We start from the raw sequence: 18,129 nt of genomic DNA, 5'->3' as shown, positions 1-18,129 counted from the left end.
AATTATGTTACCATTAAAATATCTTACATTAATGCAATACTAGATGGGAGAGGAATGAAAAAAAAAAAAAAGTAATTGCAAATATATTTCTTCTATCATTCATAACACTTCCCTCAAATTTCCCTCTCATCATGTGATGGTAAATCTTGCAAGAAAGGTGAGAGAATGGGAATATTTTGACTTATGAAGCTAATTTGCTCAGATGTCACCACACTTGCTTCAGCATTCAATGTGGGGTTGGGGCTAATTAGGGAAGAGGTTTTTAGTGCTTATATGATAATGGGATATATCAATTTCTGCGTTCCTATTTCGCCCTTTTTTGCATATTACTAAAAATGGATCATTTGGATCTGCAGGGCCCAGTTTGATGGCGGTGCCATCGGTACGGGGTTCATGCAGAGGTCCCGTGCTCTCCCCCCGGGACCCCACCTGTGGGCGGGAACGGCGGCGGTGATGGAGGGAGCCCACACAGGCGGAAAATCGGAAGCCGGGACTAAGTTCCATTGGGGCCCGACTACCATGTCAGGATCCCGAGTGGGCTCCCTCTAGTCCCACTGCCGCCTCACAGATGGGGCTCCGTGGGAATGCGAGACCCCCGCACTGACAATTTGCCCCCCGTGATTTTCCAAGTCTGCCCTGCTGATCTGCCATATCCATGTGTAGATTATAAACGTGAGTAACAGGTATGCAATTTGAGACAGAATTGTTTTGCCACGTGCTCATCTTGATATAGAAACTTTAGTGAACACGTATAACTTGTTTGTACAAAACACAAGTCTTCCTGTTTGCAATGACCCTATGGATTTGACTCGGTGAAGCAGTAAGGATACAAAGAAGTGATACACTTTAAAAATGGAGCAGAGAGTCCCGTAGCTCCTGATCTAACTACCTACTGTATACTAATCCACTAGCAAGATTTATAAGCTTTGCATGTTAGTGTATTGCAAGCTTGGGTAGAAGCACACCGACTGAAAGATGTACCTTTCTTGGCATCCCTGATGGATAACGGTCCCTCTTGTCTTGTCACACCTAGCGGATTTCCACAGCCAAAAACAATGTCACTCAATTTGGACTATTATCTGGATGACAAAAGCCTAAATCCACAAACATGTCACTTGCTACCTACATTTGTTTTGTTAATCAGGAATAAGATTATTTGCACAGAATGAAAATGCACGTTTGTCATTTAAATACACATAAGCTCATGAATAGAGCCCATATGTTCATGCAACGAAGCATTGTCTGGTGGCTAAAGTCTTGTTAAAACAAAGCCTGGAAACAAATATGTTGCATGGCCTCCAAAAAACTTTCTCAAATACAACACTACAAATTGGATAACGTTTCTCATGTAACTTCTCATAAATATCTTGCTCGGATTTCTCTTACATGAATTTTATTTGCACACAATAAATATACTTATTGTGTCCACTCTCTGCGTAATTTGACGCCACGTTGCCATGGCGATGTGTCGCCCGAAGCCGGCTGATTCAAGGTAAGTGAGTTACAGAGGCCTCGCGCGCGGTCCCGAGGCATTTAATTTAAATGACTTTGGGAAGAGCGTGGGGCCTCTATAACCGCAGCATTCACCTCCCCCCCACACCCCCAATAAATCTTGTGCGCCCCTAGTTTGCGCACACCTGTATTAAGGGGCAAAGAACAATATTGCTGATTAAAACAAAAACTGCCAATTTTCTTGAATTATGAAACTATAAGAAATATACAGTTTCCGATAATGGTTTATGGAATTTCTTCAACTGCCGGAGCTTTCAGGTAGCAGATATGGAGGAGTTTACCAGGGTTCCTTACTGATAGATGGATCACGGTTACCATCAAATACATTGTGTCTTTTGGGGGTTCTCCTTTCCAGTCACGTGATGTCCCTGGAGGTCACTGATGTGATTGGCATCTGATAGCTAAGTTTGCGAAGGTCACATTTTTGTGGCTTCAAGTTTTCTAATGCTGAAAAAGTCCAGCCTTTTAAGATTCAAGAAAACAAAGGGTGTAACCGGGCGCTTCTAAATAAAAGTGGGTATCTATCAGTTACAAACGTGCAATAAATTACATATCGTGTGCTATGACCCAACAATATAAGTGCAATACAAATGTGCAAAATATTAAGAATAAAGTGATTAAGTAAAATATTCAAAAAAACCTTTACTATCTATGTAACCTTCACCAAATATAGTGAAAAAAGTGTGATTTAAAGGTATAAGTGCAGCAGCTCAAAAAACCCTTGTGGACTGTCCTCTGGTCCCGAAATAGTGTAGTTGTCCAAATTAGGGGAGCGCTGACAGATCTCGTTGTGGATATGGAAGATAAAAAATACAAATAATGGTGTAGCCAGTAGGAAAAAATGTGTATAATAAAAAAGTATATTGGTCCCACTCACAAAGTTAGGATGATAATAAAGGCAGATCAGAGATACTGTACATCTCTCTCTGATAGGAGCACTGCGGCCAATCCACTTCTATGTTGTCAGTCTTGTATGTCATGTGTGACAAGGATCCAGCATTCACTCAAAGGGGTAAAGGAGAGACTCACAATGGTGTCTCAATCAGTGTATATTGTATGACACAAGAATGACACGTTTCACTCACATTTTCAATATGTATAACATTCTATTGAGAGGACTTGAAGAACAGTGGAGATCGCTGTCACTCTGCCGTTCTCTGCCCACCTCCGTCTCCCCCGGTGATCGTCACTTCCTGTGATGTCAACCGTCCTGATGGATGAGGCGTCTACGGTTGCTTAGCTGCCAGCAAGATTATATCAGGTCCTCCAAAGACAGGATTCAACGCGTTTCGCCAAGGCTTTCTCAAGAATACTATTGCTAATTATCAAGGATATGTTCCTTTAAGATCTTTAATAATTAGCAATGTTTAGTAAATAAATCTTTGACTTTCATGTGTAGTCATGGCCGAATAGTCAAGGCGATAACCTATAAACAGAATGTTCCTGCAAAGGTTTGAATCCTGCAAGGCTGGAATTTATCAGCATTAGAAACCTTGAAGTCACAGAAATGTCACCTTAGCACAATTAGCTATCAGATGCTAATCTACCATTCACATCAATGACCCCCTGCATCAATTCTATGTTAAAAATAACAAAAAATTGCCCCCAAAAATCGCATGCTTGGATTGTTTCTTTATTGGGCCATAAGATGCCTTATGACTGGGCACTGTCTAGTAAGTCTGTCTGTCACTGATTATATATATATATATATATATATATATATATATATATAATCAAAAAATAAATAGATGATACCGTTCTGTGGCTAACGAAATGCTTTTATTTGTGCGAGCTTTCGAGATACACTGATTTCTTCTTCCGGCGATGTTACAATGAATGAAGCATTGTAACATCGCCGGAAGAAGAAATCAGTGTATCTCGAAAGCTCGCACAAATAAAAGCATTTCGTTAGCCACAGAACGGTATCATCTATTTATTTTTTGATTATTGAAGCTCGGCTAACACGGTACTGATACCTCTACATGTATATATATATATATATATATATATATATATATATATATATATATATATATATATATAACTTCTGGTTCTTTAGTTCTGCATCTCTGCAGATTCTAACACTGAAAGGATTCATGTATATTTGACATATTTTGTAGATCACACCACTGAAAATAAAGTTGGTGTATAGCTAACACTGTCAAATTCATACTTGATTTCACACTTTTTTGCTGCAGATTTTGAATATATTACTTTTTTTTCATGGCTACAGACTAGTAGAAGCTTTCACAGTCCAACTCATGTTGTTGTTGAGAGAAGCGATTAGCGGTAGCAAAGCAATCATTAGGTCGAAGGAACTGAATTAATCAAATGACTACCTTTCACAGCAGAGCTCCACTCGAGATTGGTAACATATATATACCACCATGCAGAATTCTGTTTCCAGAGCAAGCGTCGTTGCACAAATCAGTTGATTACAGACTGCTTTTACAAACAGCCATTTCAAAATGACAAATATTGATGCACACTGATTGAAAACCCAACATTGCTTAAATGCATAACAAAGAGTGAGATGAACAGGTGAATCTAAGACATGTTCAGCCATCAAGGTGTACAATTCAGTTGGACACAGTGAAATGTTTTGTAATACATAATAGAAGTGTACACTCTTTTTTTTCACATTTCTAAATATAGAGCAGGGGTTTCAAACTCAGTCCTCAAGGGGCACCAACATGCCAGCTTTTATGGATATCCCTGCTTCAGCACAGGTGGGCCACCTGTGCTGAAGCAGGGATATCATAGAAGTTCGTCTGTTGGTGGCTCTTGAGGACTGAGTTTGAGACCCCTGATATAGAGTCTCAAATGCCTACATCCCAAATCATTTTGTCACGTAGGTTGTTGCTAACAAAAAAAATAAAACAAATCACAATGATTATACAATTAGCAGCAAACTAAGGAATGGTGAGCATGTGCTAGTTATAATCTAGAATGGTTCTATCCATTCGGCAGCGCCTCCATCCATCTGCTACCAAACTCCGATTGTATCAAAGGTTTTCTTACTTTACTGGCTCCCATGATTCACGCTCAAAGCCCCTGTGAATTGATTGAGCAATTGAGGATTCCATGAGGTCGACATATCTGACAACAAGTGGAGCAAACAGGTCTTGGAGGTGTTTGTGGAACTTTCCATTGCATAAATTATCTAGAATCATAAGCATATCAGAAGATTGTTAATTATGCTTCACATATTGTTAATACACAAAAACAATGACATTTCTCTAAAGGAACAACAATGTGAATATGCAGAAGAACATTAGAAAAACTGAATGAATGAAACAAATTGTCTTGATGTATTCAAACAACCTCACTCTTTTGGGTGTACCTTAATTGTATAATTAGAACATAATAATAACAGTTGCACAGTAAATAGAGCAACACGGGGTGGGTAAATTTCCTAAAATCTCCCGGCTGTAAATGTAGGACAAAGCACTGCAGAAAACACAGGCATATTCAGCAAGGAAAAGGCATCCCATTGCAAACCATGGGAGTTTTTGCTTTGATAAATGTGGTGCCATTTTTTGCACCCACTTTGGGACCGGGACACTTTAGTATATCACTGGAAGTGGCAGAACCCAGTTCACATCTCAGTCATGGAAGAGAAAGGATACATAGATTTTAAAAAGCCATTATTTCCCGAAACAATCTTGTCTTGTCACACCTCCCAGCAGCAGAATGTGTCTGATGGAGTAGCAGTGCTTAGTAAACATGGGCCACATATCACTGTATGATTACAATGGGCTATATTTACTAATCAGCACTATTACAGAAGACACCTTCCTATCTACTTGAATGGGCCATGAAGACGGCTGATGTATTGAAGTGCTCCAGCTGCAAAAGTGGAAACATCTGTATTTTTGCTTTGATGAATTTGATGCATTTTTGGGTCTCCGGTTCTGCGCCACTTTTGCAGCCGGGGAGACTTTGAAACATCGGCCCCCTGGCGTCTTCCAGAGTGGGAAGCTGTCTTATGGGTTAGCACTGTTTAGTCAATTTGGGCCCGAATATCAATCTACTTGTTTAACCTTTTGGACAATGAAACGAAAGAGAGGTTAGCAGTTTATACACGGTCTTTCTTATTTGCGTGTTATTTAGTGTTATAAATAATATATTGCATTTTAAGAATATGCAGTATGTACTATACAAAGAGCACAACGGGGTTGGTAACATGGTATTAATTCTGGTAAAAGTCCATTTGTTAAGTATTATTTTATTACAATAATTAACATGCTAGCAGTGCGGTTAACTTGCAAGGCACATTTTTATTTTGGAACCCCATTTACATAATCAACATTGAAAGTGTGAAATATTAAGTAAATCAGGGTACGAATCCTGAAAAGTCACAGATGTGTTTTGTTGTAATAAACCAATTCTATTTTTCAGTACGTAATGCAAGGCATCATTTAACAAATCATTTAAATTGGACATATTTAGGGGAGAAAAAAAGCAAAGCTTTTGATAATTGGCTTATGATACCTACAAGACAGCAGGCAAAAGGCAGCAAATTATCTTTAGATTAGCAGATGGCTGAGGTCTCTCAGCAGCAAATATTACCCAGAGTCCTTCGCTTTCCTATCAGTCTAGCAGATGGAGTTGCTTAGGAGAAAGGCGGATCCTCTGTTTCGAATCCAGCAATTTGTGCATGGTGGCCTCTATCAGCGACCTCACACATACAGTACTACAATCGGGCAGTTAACAATATATGTTTTTATATGTAGTATGTGAATGAAAGTCTTTAAAAAAAAAAAACATGCGTATTCGCTGCAACTTGAAGATGCTTGTAGTAATTGTATGGAAATGAATACTTGAAAGAATGCCAACCTATGGCAGTGATACTTATAAGACAAGAGTTCTCAACTCCAGTCCTCAAAACCCCCCAACAGGCCAGGTATTCAGGATATCACTGCTTCCGCACAGGTGGCTCAATCAGTGGCTCAGTTTGAGCCACTGATTCACCCACCTGTGCTGAAGCAGGGTTATCTTTAAGACCTGACCTGTTGGGGGAACTTGAGGGCTGGAGTTGAGAACCCCTGATATAAGATACACTCGGTAGTCAAGTGAGTGTACCAGTTAGACATTGCTGAATGCAGTTCCTATTGGCTTATCTATAGACATGGATTTCACAATTAACCCATTGAAAGTCCTTCTCTACCAGATTCAACTCATCGTCATGTACTGTAAGTTGAAGCTCATCTAAATAGCAACAATTTAGTGGCTTCAAACCATATTTTCTTGTCAACAGGCTGTTCTTACTAATATACCTAAATTTGTTGGGTTGCTAAGATTGGGTTTTTCAATGTTCACATACACCTGGGGTCAGTACCATCAACTGTAAAATATGTTTGCTTTCCATAAAATGTAGATCACTCAGGCAAATAAGAGAAACAGAAAACCCTCCAAATTAATGGCCATTGCTTATCTCTTTAATCCGAATCTTTTTGGAGAAGAGTTAAAGGATTTTCACTCAATCCTACGGGAGTTCTGCAATAAACCCTTTGAATGGCATCGGCACTTACCTTTTTTTCTTGCTATTGCTAGAAACCACCCTTCTCATTATCTATATTAATATCTCCCCCCACTGACTCTTCCTCCCTTCTGCACACAGAGCGCCCTTCTCATTTCTCGCTCCTCCAATGCTACACAGTGGCTTTCGTCTGGGTTGGGACCACTGGCTTGTTTCATTTTTACACCAAGTGTAATCATAGAGGGTAATATTTGTGTTGCATTATATTTTACAATTGTATATGGACACCATAACACACAACCCCTGCAAGGTAAGGCCTTAAACCACCACACCATATATATATTCGTGTCAAAGGGAGTGGTGGTTAGTGACACCTCCTCCCTGGTTCTGAGCCCACACATCCCACTTTTAAATACCAGATCTTGTTGTGCACCTGTGAATGGTCAGCCTATTAAGATTTCTCCATCCATCAGAGAGGTTAGGAGAGCTTTTCCTGGTAGTGTTAGGACTTGCAGGAGAGGGGATACTGTGACGCAGTTGTAGGCTTAAAATGCTTGGGCCAAAGAATTGAGCTAAAGGGGCCCTCACTGGCGAAAAGAAAAAACAGATAAGTATGTAACTAAATGTTGTGTCATATTGGATGTAGAACTCTGGCTTTTTTATCGTTTGTTATATGGATACCCTTAACTGATTATACATCCCAGCAAAAATGGAAAATATTCTAACAAGATACATACAGTCACTGCGGAGGAAATCATTTAGGAGCTGGAACAGGGGAAAGCTGTCCCAAGTGTCAGGCGGTTGAACCTCTAAGGCAGCATCCATGTCCACAGCAAAGAGTGAAAGAAATGTCTCCGCGTGTTCTACCATTAAGTCAGACCACCAAGCAAAGGCCTTCAAACGTAGTAAAAGAGAGAGGAAGAACAAAATGAGTCAAACCTTAACCTACAGAGGATTTTTCTCTGGGATTTTTTTTTTCTCACACAAAGTTGAACTCCATGGGAAGCTAATTTATTGTAAAGAGAACAGTGGGATGGAATCAGACTACAGTACGGAGGCAAATTAAGAAAAAAATGATTACCTCTTTAGTACTAAGCTCGCATATCTTGACGGTGTAGAATGTCATTTTCAATAGGGGAAATAAATCTGTTCAATTTACAATAACTCTCATGTCATCTGAGAGCATGCTCTGACTGTATATAGGTAACTAGTTCTCACTCCGCATTACTGTAATTTGGGAGTTCACGTGGAGTTTCTTCACTGAATTTTTTTAGTCTTTAAATGCAGATATTCACATTATTGTTAGCAATAATATTTGCTGCTATGTTTGTCAATAATGTGTACATTTTTATGGTAAGACATGTTTGAAAAGATGCTTGTATATTTAAGACACGGGGATTAAGATGAGAATATTTTTACATATGTCTACAATAGAGAGCAAAAATAACGTTAAGATTTTTAATATTAAAAACCCTAAATTGTCAGTGAAGTAACTCAAGTTCATGCCCAGGGGACTTGTAAATTTAATTTACAATGTATCTTTACTGGAGTGACATTCACATCATACACAGCAGAGATGTGAATGTATGTCATACGCATGCGTGTTTTGTAGTTATTACTGAGAAAAACATGCAATATGGGTGGTACTCTTCATATGTCCTTCTGCATTCATCTTGCAATTAGACATTTGTACAAAAATATATTGTAGTTTTATTCAATGATATGGCTAGGACGAGAACCAAAAATTCCTTCATTCTGGCGTAAAATAAATTGAATGCGTTACAAAGAAAAAGAAAACATCTGAACAGTTACATATTCTGCTATTCAGCTATTCAGCTGTTATCTCCCCATGTACTGCAAAAACAAGTACGGTATTATGCCTACCTTGCATTTCTGTTTTTATTTTTCTCATATTTTACAGTGATATTTTCAAGAGTACGTATTTAACTAAAGAGCTACTTCTCAAATATCAAACCCACTTACTAGATCTGTTCACTTACCTGTAAATTGCACCCATCAATTAAAGTATATTTCTATATTTAAATAAAATGCTCTTGTTTTAAGATTCTTGAATATCCTCGACCTATCAGACTACTTATTTATATGAGATTGATCGATCATCTATCTATCCATCCATTATTGATGCACACAAGCCAGTTAAATGTCAACATTTCTATTATATATTTGTATGATATACTCTATGTATAAATCAGATTTAAACATACAGTACACCCCCAGGATACCTCCTAGCAGCTCAGACTGCCTGATGTTTTTGCACTTCAACCAAACGGATCTGGAGACAGGCAATGAAGATCTAATGAGAACATTAGACTGACAATAACCAGCTTAAACTGCTCAAAACTCAACATTAACTAAGTTAAGTTACTTTTGAGCCCATTACAGCAGTTTTGAGATAACCCCAGGTCTCTGTGATACAGTTACATTAACTGTTTAGGTAATGGATTTGCCAGTATGTGATCCATTCAATGACAATTCTTTGAGCATGACATTAAACATGTATACATGTATGTATGTGCTGGCACCAGTGTCATAGCAAGAGAGCAAAGAATACATTCAACCAGTCATGGATATCTCCAATTTCCATGCATTTGCTCTCATGGCAGGATATTTACTATCTATTCTGCGTTGCACCCCATTTTGGAAGACAGACAATGGCAAGGAGAGCTTGATAGAAAGTGTAGGAACATTCCAGCCCTAGAAGATATCATGCTTTTCGGTCTAGAATTTGCTATCTGATAACAGAAAACTATGTCAAAAGTAATTTTATCTGGTGCTTATTCTGGGTCTTCATTTTGAATCCTAACATTTTTTTATGCCATGCTTAATTCAGTGTCCAAAGCAAAACGTCAAAGTGACCCAATGCATTGGGTTTGTAGTATTTGTGTATTACTAGCAATGCAATATTACTCACTGGATCATTTGAGCCAAGAAATAAAAAAACATATGTGAAAATGTTTTTATATTTTACTTTTCATGGGACGAATGTATGGCACATTTAAGAAAACCAGATAAAAATATACTCAGCATCAGGGAGCTGAATGACATTTGAAATTCCAATGAATATGCCCACTGCTTTGTGACAAGACTCCTTTTCCCCCAAATACAGTATATTTACATTTGGTTTTCATTTATTATGTCATATATTCACCATATTACACCATCAAGTCATGTTTGAAAATGCTAATAAATCACTTGAAAAGAAGATTTATGGCAGTCTGTTGTACTCTTAGGTTTCTTCTTTAAGGGTTCACTAATGGTTCATCTGTGAATAACTATGTTTGTTCCCTAAAAGGCCTCAAACCTAGAACAAATCCACATTCTCTTGGAACAGTAGAACTTTGAACTACTTAAAACAAGATGAAATGCTTCTTGGTAATCGTGTTCTTAACAGAGTAGATTTCATCAAATGTTACAAATATTAAAACTGTATCAAATACTTGTTGAAAAAAATGAGATTATATTTAAAACATTGCAGAAAAACACAGCACCAACACAGCAGCATGGCACTATTTGAGAGAATTCATGTACTCATCTTCCTCACTTAATGTAAATAAATTAATTAATATGAAAACTATATAGAAGATTCTGTCATTGACATTTAGGACATATCTTCACTTCCTAAGTAAGCTACACTATACAGTAGCTCAGTATGCTACCAATGATAGATCATATGAAGTTAGACATTATATTCCACACAAACAGAGGTATATAAAAAGACATATATTGGACTAAACATGTCTTTTTTTTTTTTTTTTAAACCAAAATCATAAAATAATTACAAAGTGTGATCAAAGTTAATAATTATGACTGAACCAAAAAATGTAAAGTCTCCAATTTAATAAATGCTAATAATTACTAAGAATGTGCTGGTTAGCGGGTTCAATAAAATCCAAACTTCCCATATATATATATATTTATCTCGAAAGCTCGCACAAATAAAAGCATTTCGTTAGCCAAAGAACGGTATCATCTATTTATTTTTTGATTATATATATATATATATATATATATATATATATATATATATATATATATATATACTGGGCAAACATTTCAGGTGCGCACAGAAAACAATGCAAAATCTTTTGAAAAATTATGCTTAGAGTTTTTTCCCAGCATTTCTTAGAAATCCAAACCCAAAACCAGAAATAATACATTTTGTAGAAACACGTTTTGACTGCCTGATATTAATAAACCAGAGTTTTAATGTATTCTGTTATGTGTTGTATAAACCCAGGTTGGGAGAGAATTTACATCCCAACTATGTTTAAACAATTCAGACGAGTTTAGCCGAACATGCTAATAGTTACTATTGCTGTGTTACACATGAAGTTTACTACAGACTGACATGGGTAATACAGTAGGTTGAGGAAAGATCGGAGGAAGGTTAGGATGTGCTGGGATTTAGCTGCAATGCTTCTAAAACACACCCATTGCTACATGCACAGACTGGATTACCATCGTACACTTGAACTGTGCAGGGTAACAAATTTCACAAGCAGTTTATGTGAGGTTGCTGCTACATTGCTTTAATTAAAAGCTACGGAGGAGGTAAAAAAGGTAAAATCCCATCAGAAACATGAAGGACATGCACGAAATATGACAGCAGGTGACTCAGTTTGTCAAGTTTAGCCACATACCTCTTTCCCCTGCCAGGATCATCCAAGATAGAATGAACAGTAGAAAAACAGGGAGGAAATTTAAATATGCAATCAGGCATTAGTTGGGACTTTTGGACTTACTGTGCATTAGAAAAAAAGTTGATGATACTTTATATTGATAAAATCATTGACTTGGTGTTTTGAAGTCATAAATTCTAATTGTAATATTTGATAATGGGAATCAAAATAAAAGTTTAACCCCCTCCCCCCAAAAAGGTGAAATAAACGTTGTTATTAACAGGTAGAGAGGAAAATGTATTAAAGAAAGGTGAACTTTCAAGTGATAATATACAAAATATTCAATAAAATATGCTTCAAAGGAGATCAAATATCCATAAATTCAGTGGATCAGAATAATTACATTGTTTCTAGGTGAAAGAGATTGAGGGCTATTTTATTAGCAAAAAAATGAATGTAAATGGCTCAGTGAATCGTTTGTATTTTGAAAACAAATACAGCTCAACCCCCTTATAACGCTTTGCTTGGGGTCCAAAGAATCACATCGCGTTTTAAGCGGATCGCGTTAGAAATAATGTGCAATTGTATGCATTGTACAATAAAGTATTTAAGATACCAACAATCGTGCTGTAAAGTATTCATAAATACGGAAATTGGGAGTCACGCTTGCATCGCGTTATAAGCGGATTTGCGTTGTAACGGATCGCGTTATTACGGGGTTGAGCTGTATTAGAGTCTGTAAAGAGTCTTATATTTCTTATTTCATCAAAAGTGTGCCATCTTTCATTATCATTGGTTGTTAAAAATAAATAATATTAATAATTATAAATAATGTGAAATTGATATTCCTATCATTTATGGTAAATAATTACAATGTTTTCTATCTCTGAAATGTATTAGTAATGATAAGATATATATATTTTTCTACCTACGGATCCCTACAAAGGGAAACCAAACACTATTCAGGCATATTATTTATTTGTAGACTTTTTCCAAGACAACAAGCACATACTTAATTATTCAAGTATTGAAACCTCAGCAACTGCAACCGTTTCCCTCTCGTGCGCTTTCATACAGCTCAATGAAAGGTTTTCTTCATCACAAAGAAACTCTGCTTCTGCGAAACCCATGAGCTAGTAAGGCAGCCTGGAAGTCTCCATCCTCACAATCAGAGGTGACAGAATTACTGGAGAAGGAGTGACACAGTGAGCAAAGGCGCTCACTCTATAAACGACGACACTGAGTCAGGGGAGTCCTGGTTCAATTCCTGGTGTCAGCTCCTTGTGACCTTGAGCAAGTCACTCTACCTCTCTCAGGCACCCAAAGCATAGATTGTAAGCTCAAATGGGCAGGGACTGTGTCTGTAACATACCGCTCGCTATACTGTAATTGTGAAGTCCCAACCGCTATATGAAACAAAGTTGCTGTTATTACTATAAAAGTAGATAATGGTGCAGAAGGAAGAGTTTCTCACCTCTGCGTGATGTTCCTCATTCTGTTGAAGAACTTCGATTACAAGTTCCGCGAGACGTATTGTATCTTCTAGCTTTTTGGCCGGAGTTACTAATCGCCCTACATTTTCTGAAGTACAAGAATGTGAGTTAGTACAAGAGCGTAAGTAGAGTATATGGATAGTATCTACTGTGATTGTTCATATTTGAAAACTTAATAAGTTCATGCAAGATTGAAGTGCTAAATAATTAGTATTGAACAAACCATGAAATCACATTCTTTGTTAAACTACAAAAACAGTGCTCCAGCTTGGCATTCCCCCACGTAAAAAAGGAACGTTGCTTTGTCCACAAACATCTCACTATTAACAAACATATTTTGTACTTCTAAATTTTTGCGAGAGATTTGATTTTTTTCAAGAATATCACTCGTTCATTTTTTGGGAGAACAGGTGGAATTTTTGTGTGAAAATGCCAGGGTAAGAAGGAAGATCACATTTTTAATTGTCTGGAAGGGAAGATAATGAAGAAATAGCTATCTCATATAAATCAATATATATATAAATATTTATATATATATAAATGAAATATATATATATAAATATATATAAATATATATATATATATAAATTACATATTTAGCTAGTTAACTCTGAAAAGAGGGCATGATTTGGCCTAAATCTTCCGGTTGGTGGAGTTCAGACCACAGGAGAAATTAAAGGCTTTAAATGATGCATAATATTAATGACTGGGTAATTATTGACCAGGATGAGACCATTATAAAATCTAATTAATTTAAAAAAAACTAGAACACATATATTATGGGACACAAAAGTGTTGGGTCAAGAAACTCTCTGAGCCTAGTCTGCAAGTCTTCCATGGAATATTGATTTATCGCTTTCCAAATAATTACTTTGGCTGCGTCATTGTCACAGAAACATCATGTCTGAGTTTATGATCTAGTGTAAATTAAGAAGGCTCGTAGAACAAATAAATTAGAGCAAGATAAAGATTATTTCTATCTTGCCCCAAACTTTTTCCCATGAATATTCTGGTGACGTCATCACTTTGTATGTAAATGAGCAGCATCGAGGTACGCTAGGACAGTGGTACTCAACTCCAGTCTTCAAGACCCGCCAACAGGTCAGGTTTTCAGGATATCCCTGCTTCAGCACATGTGGCATAATCAGACCCTGCTTCAGCACAGGTAGCTCAATCAGTCCCTGCTTAAGCACCGGTGGCTCAATCAATCCCTGCGTCAGCACAGGTGGCTCAATCAGAGGCGCAGTCTGATTGAGCCACCTGTGCTGAAGCTGGGATATGCTGAAAACCTGACCTGCTGGGAGGGCTTAAGGACTGGAGTTGAGCAGCCCTGCCCTAGAATGATGCATAAGGGCTGAGCGATTTGCGGGTGACTCTTGCAATGTGAATACTCCATCACTTGCCTGGGCAAATTTCCACCGAATGCCAAATTTCAAAACCTACTGTACATAGCTTTTGCAGTACATTGCCTAGAAGGAATCTCAGTGGATTAGATACAATATTCCAAGTACTGATAAGCATTTCCAAACTCATACTAACAGCTGGAGCACTGACAAAACAAAAGTGTACAATATATTAAGAAACCAGTTCAGACATTGTTCGGAAACTCATAAACATTAATATTATCATGCAAAATGTTATGTAACAACGATGTTATTTTGTGCTGACATTCATATTTGGAGATGTTGGATGTGCCAGACATTGCTAGACAAAAAAATGGACATATTGAAATAAAGTGCTCTGAGCCTACATAATAACTAAACTAAGTTACCTCCCAAATAGCTGGAAGGAGTCAGCAATGCATTGCTCTGCACTGCAATGCATTGTGGGTCCTTCTGGCATTGAAGAGTTGGGGTAAAGGGAAAAAGACTAAACTATACATATTGTTAAATAAAGGAAGTCATTACAGTACTTGGTATTGGCCTAGGCATGCCTTTGAGCCTCTGATTTAACATGTTAGCCTGCGTTTGTATGGGTGGAGGCACAGGCGATGGTTTTGGCTTAGGTCGATGGGCTGGTCATGCATGGTAGAGAAGAGACAGTAAAAAGGAAGGAGGCGTGTGATTTTATATACAAAGATGACAAGAGGAAACGGTTCAAAGAAAAGAAAGTAGAAATGATAAAATAAATGAAATTGCAGTTTGCTAACACAGTTAATAATAATAATACACTTACTACACTACTTTTTAGAGACAAATTACTATTAGTAGTTTACATGTAGTAGGCTACTAATAGAACAAAACATACAGTATACTAGGTGTCTGAATACTAGACATTAATGGTGTAAAACTGGATTGCAGAAACTAAACAAGCAGATATAGTTTTCCATACAACTGAAACTATATCTTAATAAAAGCTTTATTGTGAACATTTACACCAGTACTGCTCACAGTACATTGTTACAACATAACAATTGGACAAACAGGAACTTAAGTGGATTTATTTATCAATACCCTAGGATTGTCTCTGCGCAAATGATTTCCGCTGCCTCTCCAGAAACTGGAGCTGCAGTCACGCTATCAAAAGTTTCTCCATCCCAGGGTTTCACTGGCAGGGAGAGGGATTTCCACCGGCAAATCCCTTGCTGTTGATTAAGTCAGTAACTCCAATGTTGCTGGAAAGAATCTCCTGAGTGATTATGCTTCCCAAATACTGGCACATCACACCCACATTGGAATTGGCACATCATACTTGATATTTTTTATTATTTAGCGCCTTAGTTGACAGAGGGCCTAGTAACGCACTGCTCTGAAATGTGTTGCTGGCTCCTGTCAGAAAAAGGATTATTGTACTATCTGCATACTGCAGTTACACACCAAGAGACCCGATGCTTCCTGTCACATAAATACATACTGTTACATAGTTACGTAGTAGATGAGGTTGAAAAACGACCCATCCAAGGTCATCCAAGACCAAAAAGGTCTATCGAGTTCAACCAATGTTCAATTTAGACTGTATTACAGCTACTTTAAAATGACACCGTTAGTGCCAATCTAAAACTATTAACGTAGCTCCTCAGATTAAAAATAAGTACAGGATTTGTTTTCTATTGTTCTTCTTGGGTTAGTAGCAATCCCTCAAACATGACAAAGATATCATACCTATGTAAGCCTAGACATAAGGATTGCATACAGTGTATCATTTTTGCAAGGGAAGAACTCCTAGGTATTGATAAATAACTCTGTATCGTAGGAAAAAAAAGCCCATCATCTTTTATCACATAGAACAAAAAAATAATGTCTGTCTATTTCCTTGTCATTTAGAAATAAAGGTTTTATTCAGTTTTTAGTGTAGTGTATACTTTTTTGCCCTACTGCTAAAGGACTAGGGTATTCCATTTTTATTTTTCATATTGGCTTACAAATCAGATGATAAAGCTACAGCATTTGCTAAAGTGACCCATGAATTATTCTTATGTCCTTTTGTCTAATTTAAACATGTATAACATCTGTCACTTTTCAAAATGTGTGCTTTCTAATTGTTTCCAGCTCCTTTAATTATTTTCAAAGGGAAATACTAGTGGCTCTCATATTGTGGATTGAGTCAAACAGCGTAAAATCATGCCAGCTCCATCAAATATGTTACTTGCTATTCCAAATGTTAGAACACAGCGATCAGAATCTGACCCATCTGTCATATAATTTACAATATCAGCAAAGCAAAATGATTTTAAAAATGAAAATAGTCTTCTCTTCACAATGCACACAGAAACAAGCATATCATTAAGTCAGTTAAGTCAGTCTGATGTCTAACTGGTTAGGTTTGCTTGTAAGGAATATATGTAATCTTTTGATTTTAGAGTGAATTATTACAGTCATTTTAAAACGTGTTCCCTTGAATATACAGCTGGATCCCATTACAACGCGGTGCTCGGGGTCCACATAATGAGACCGTGTTATAACCGGGATCGCGGAAAAAAAAATGGCTGTCGTGATCAGGACTTACCCGGAGCAGGGTGCAGGGGATCCGACACCATGGTTCAGCCATCGCGGAGGGGTGGTGTGTTTGTCTGTGTGTCCGTGTGTGTGTCCGTGTGTCCGTCTCCGTTACCAATAAAGCTTTGAATAGATGTTTGCTTTTTTTTTTTTAAACATCTATTCAAACCTTTATTGGTAACGGGGACACACAGAGACAGACACACAGAGACACAGATACACACACCTACACACGACGTCATTCGCGTGGCGCCACGTGAGGAGCTGGGTCGCGTCCTCAACATGGTGGTGCAGGCGGCCGGGGAAACAAAGGTGATGTTTGGGAGCCAAGCTCAGCCCGCGTTATAAGCAGATCGCGCTATAATGGGGTTGAGCTGTATATGTGTATACAGTATATATGTATACAATGACCAAAAGGAGCAGTTGGCACCCACGTGTAGGTAGTAAATGCTAGGTGCATGTCCCTTAGAAACAATCAGAGGGAAGGGTGTTCCTCGCAACAGAAATGCAGCAGCAGCAGCAGCAATGCAGGAAGAACGAGACAGCACACAAGTGTTTTGTGCCACTTACCTTGAATACAGATTTTCTTGATTTACACTTGTGTGCTGTATCGTTCTTCCTGCATTGTTGCTGCGAGGAACACCCTTCCCTATATGTATACAATCACACAAAGTTAGCGCTACTATTTGTTTGTGTGTATATATATATATATATAAACGCAAACAAATAGTAGCGCTAACTTTGTGTGATTGTGTGGTGATTAGGGATAAAGATTTGATATAAGTGAATAATAAACAGTTGTGTAGCATTGTGAAAGTGATGATAATACATTTATAAAATTAATGTGTAATGTAGAAAGTGATTATATTAAATCAAAGTCCCAATAGATGCTATGATGAAATGTCCAGTTCCAGAAGACAGTCCGTTATGGAGTAGGCTAAAGCTTCTTAAGTGATCTAGCCTGATCACATAGAAACCAACAAAACAGAAAAGAAGCGCCAGCTCCATAGCATAATTACTGCATATAAAAAATGTATTAATACAACATAGAGTAGTCACCAGGATTT

At 37.6% G+C, this 18,129-nt stretch overlaps 1 protein-coding gene across 36 annotated transcripts in view; it reads right to left on the bottom strand.

Annotated features, from left to right (window-relative positions):
- Positions 1-18,129, bottom strand: part of CADPS (calcium dependent secretion activator) — a 312,099-nt gene that overhangs the window by 71,831 nt on the left and 222,139 nt on the right. For 20 of the 36 annotated variants that reach the window (XM_075574766.1, XM_075574767.1, XM_075574769.1 and 17 more), the window contains 3 exons: positions 13,109-13,215; positions 7,732-7,888; positions 4,534-4,675 (listed from right to left, as the gene is read on the bottom strand). In XM_075574766.1, the coding sequence (XP_075430881.1) occupies positions 4,534-4,675; positions 7,732-7,888; positions 13,109-13,215 (406 nt within the window). Of the gene's footprint in view, positions 1-4,533; positions 4,676-7,731; positions 7,889-13,108; positions 13,216-15,039; positions 15,142-18,129 lie in introns of all 36 variants that reach the window. The other 16 variants (XM_075574751.1, XM_075574755.1, XM_075574740.1 and 13 more) reach the window with 1 other exon arrangement.

The sequence above is a fragment of the Ascaphus truei genome, chromosome 17 (genome assembly GCF_040206685.1).
Source record: "Ascaphus truei isolate aAscTru1 chromosome 17, aAscTru1.hap1, whole genome shotgun sequence".
In the NCBI taxonomy this organism is placed as follows: domain Eukaryota; kingdom Metazoa; phylum Chordata; class Amphibia; order Anura; family Ascaphidae; genus Ascaphus; species Ascaphus truei.
This window is presented reverse-complemented; position numbering and strand designations above follow the sequence as displayed.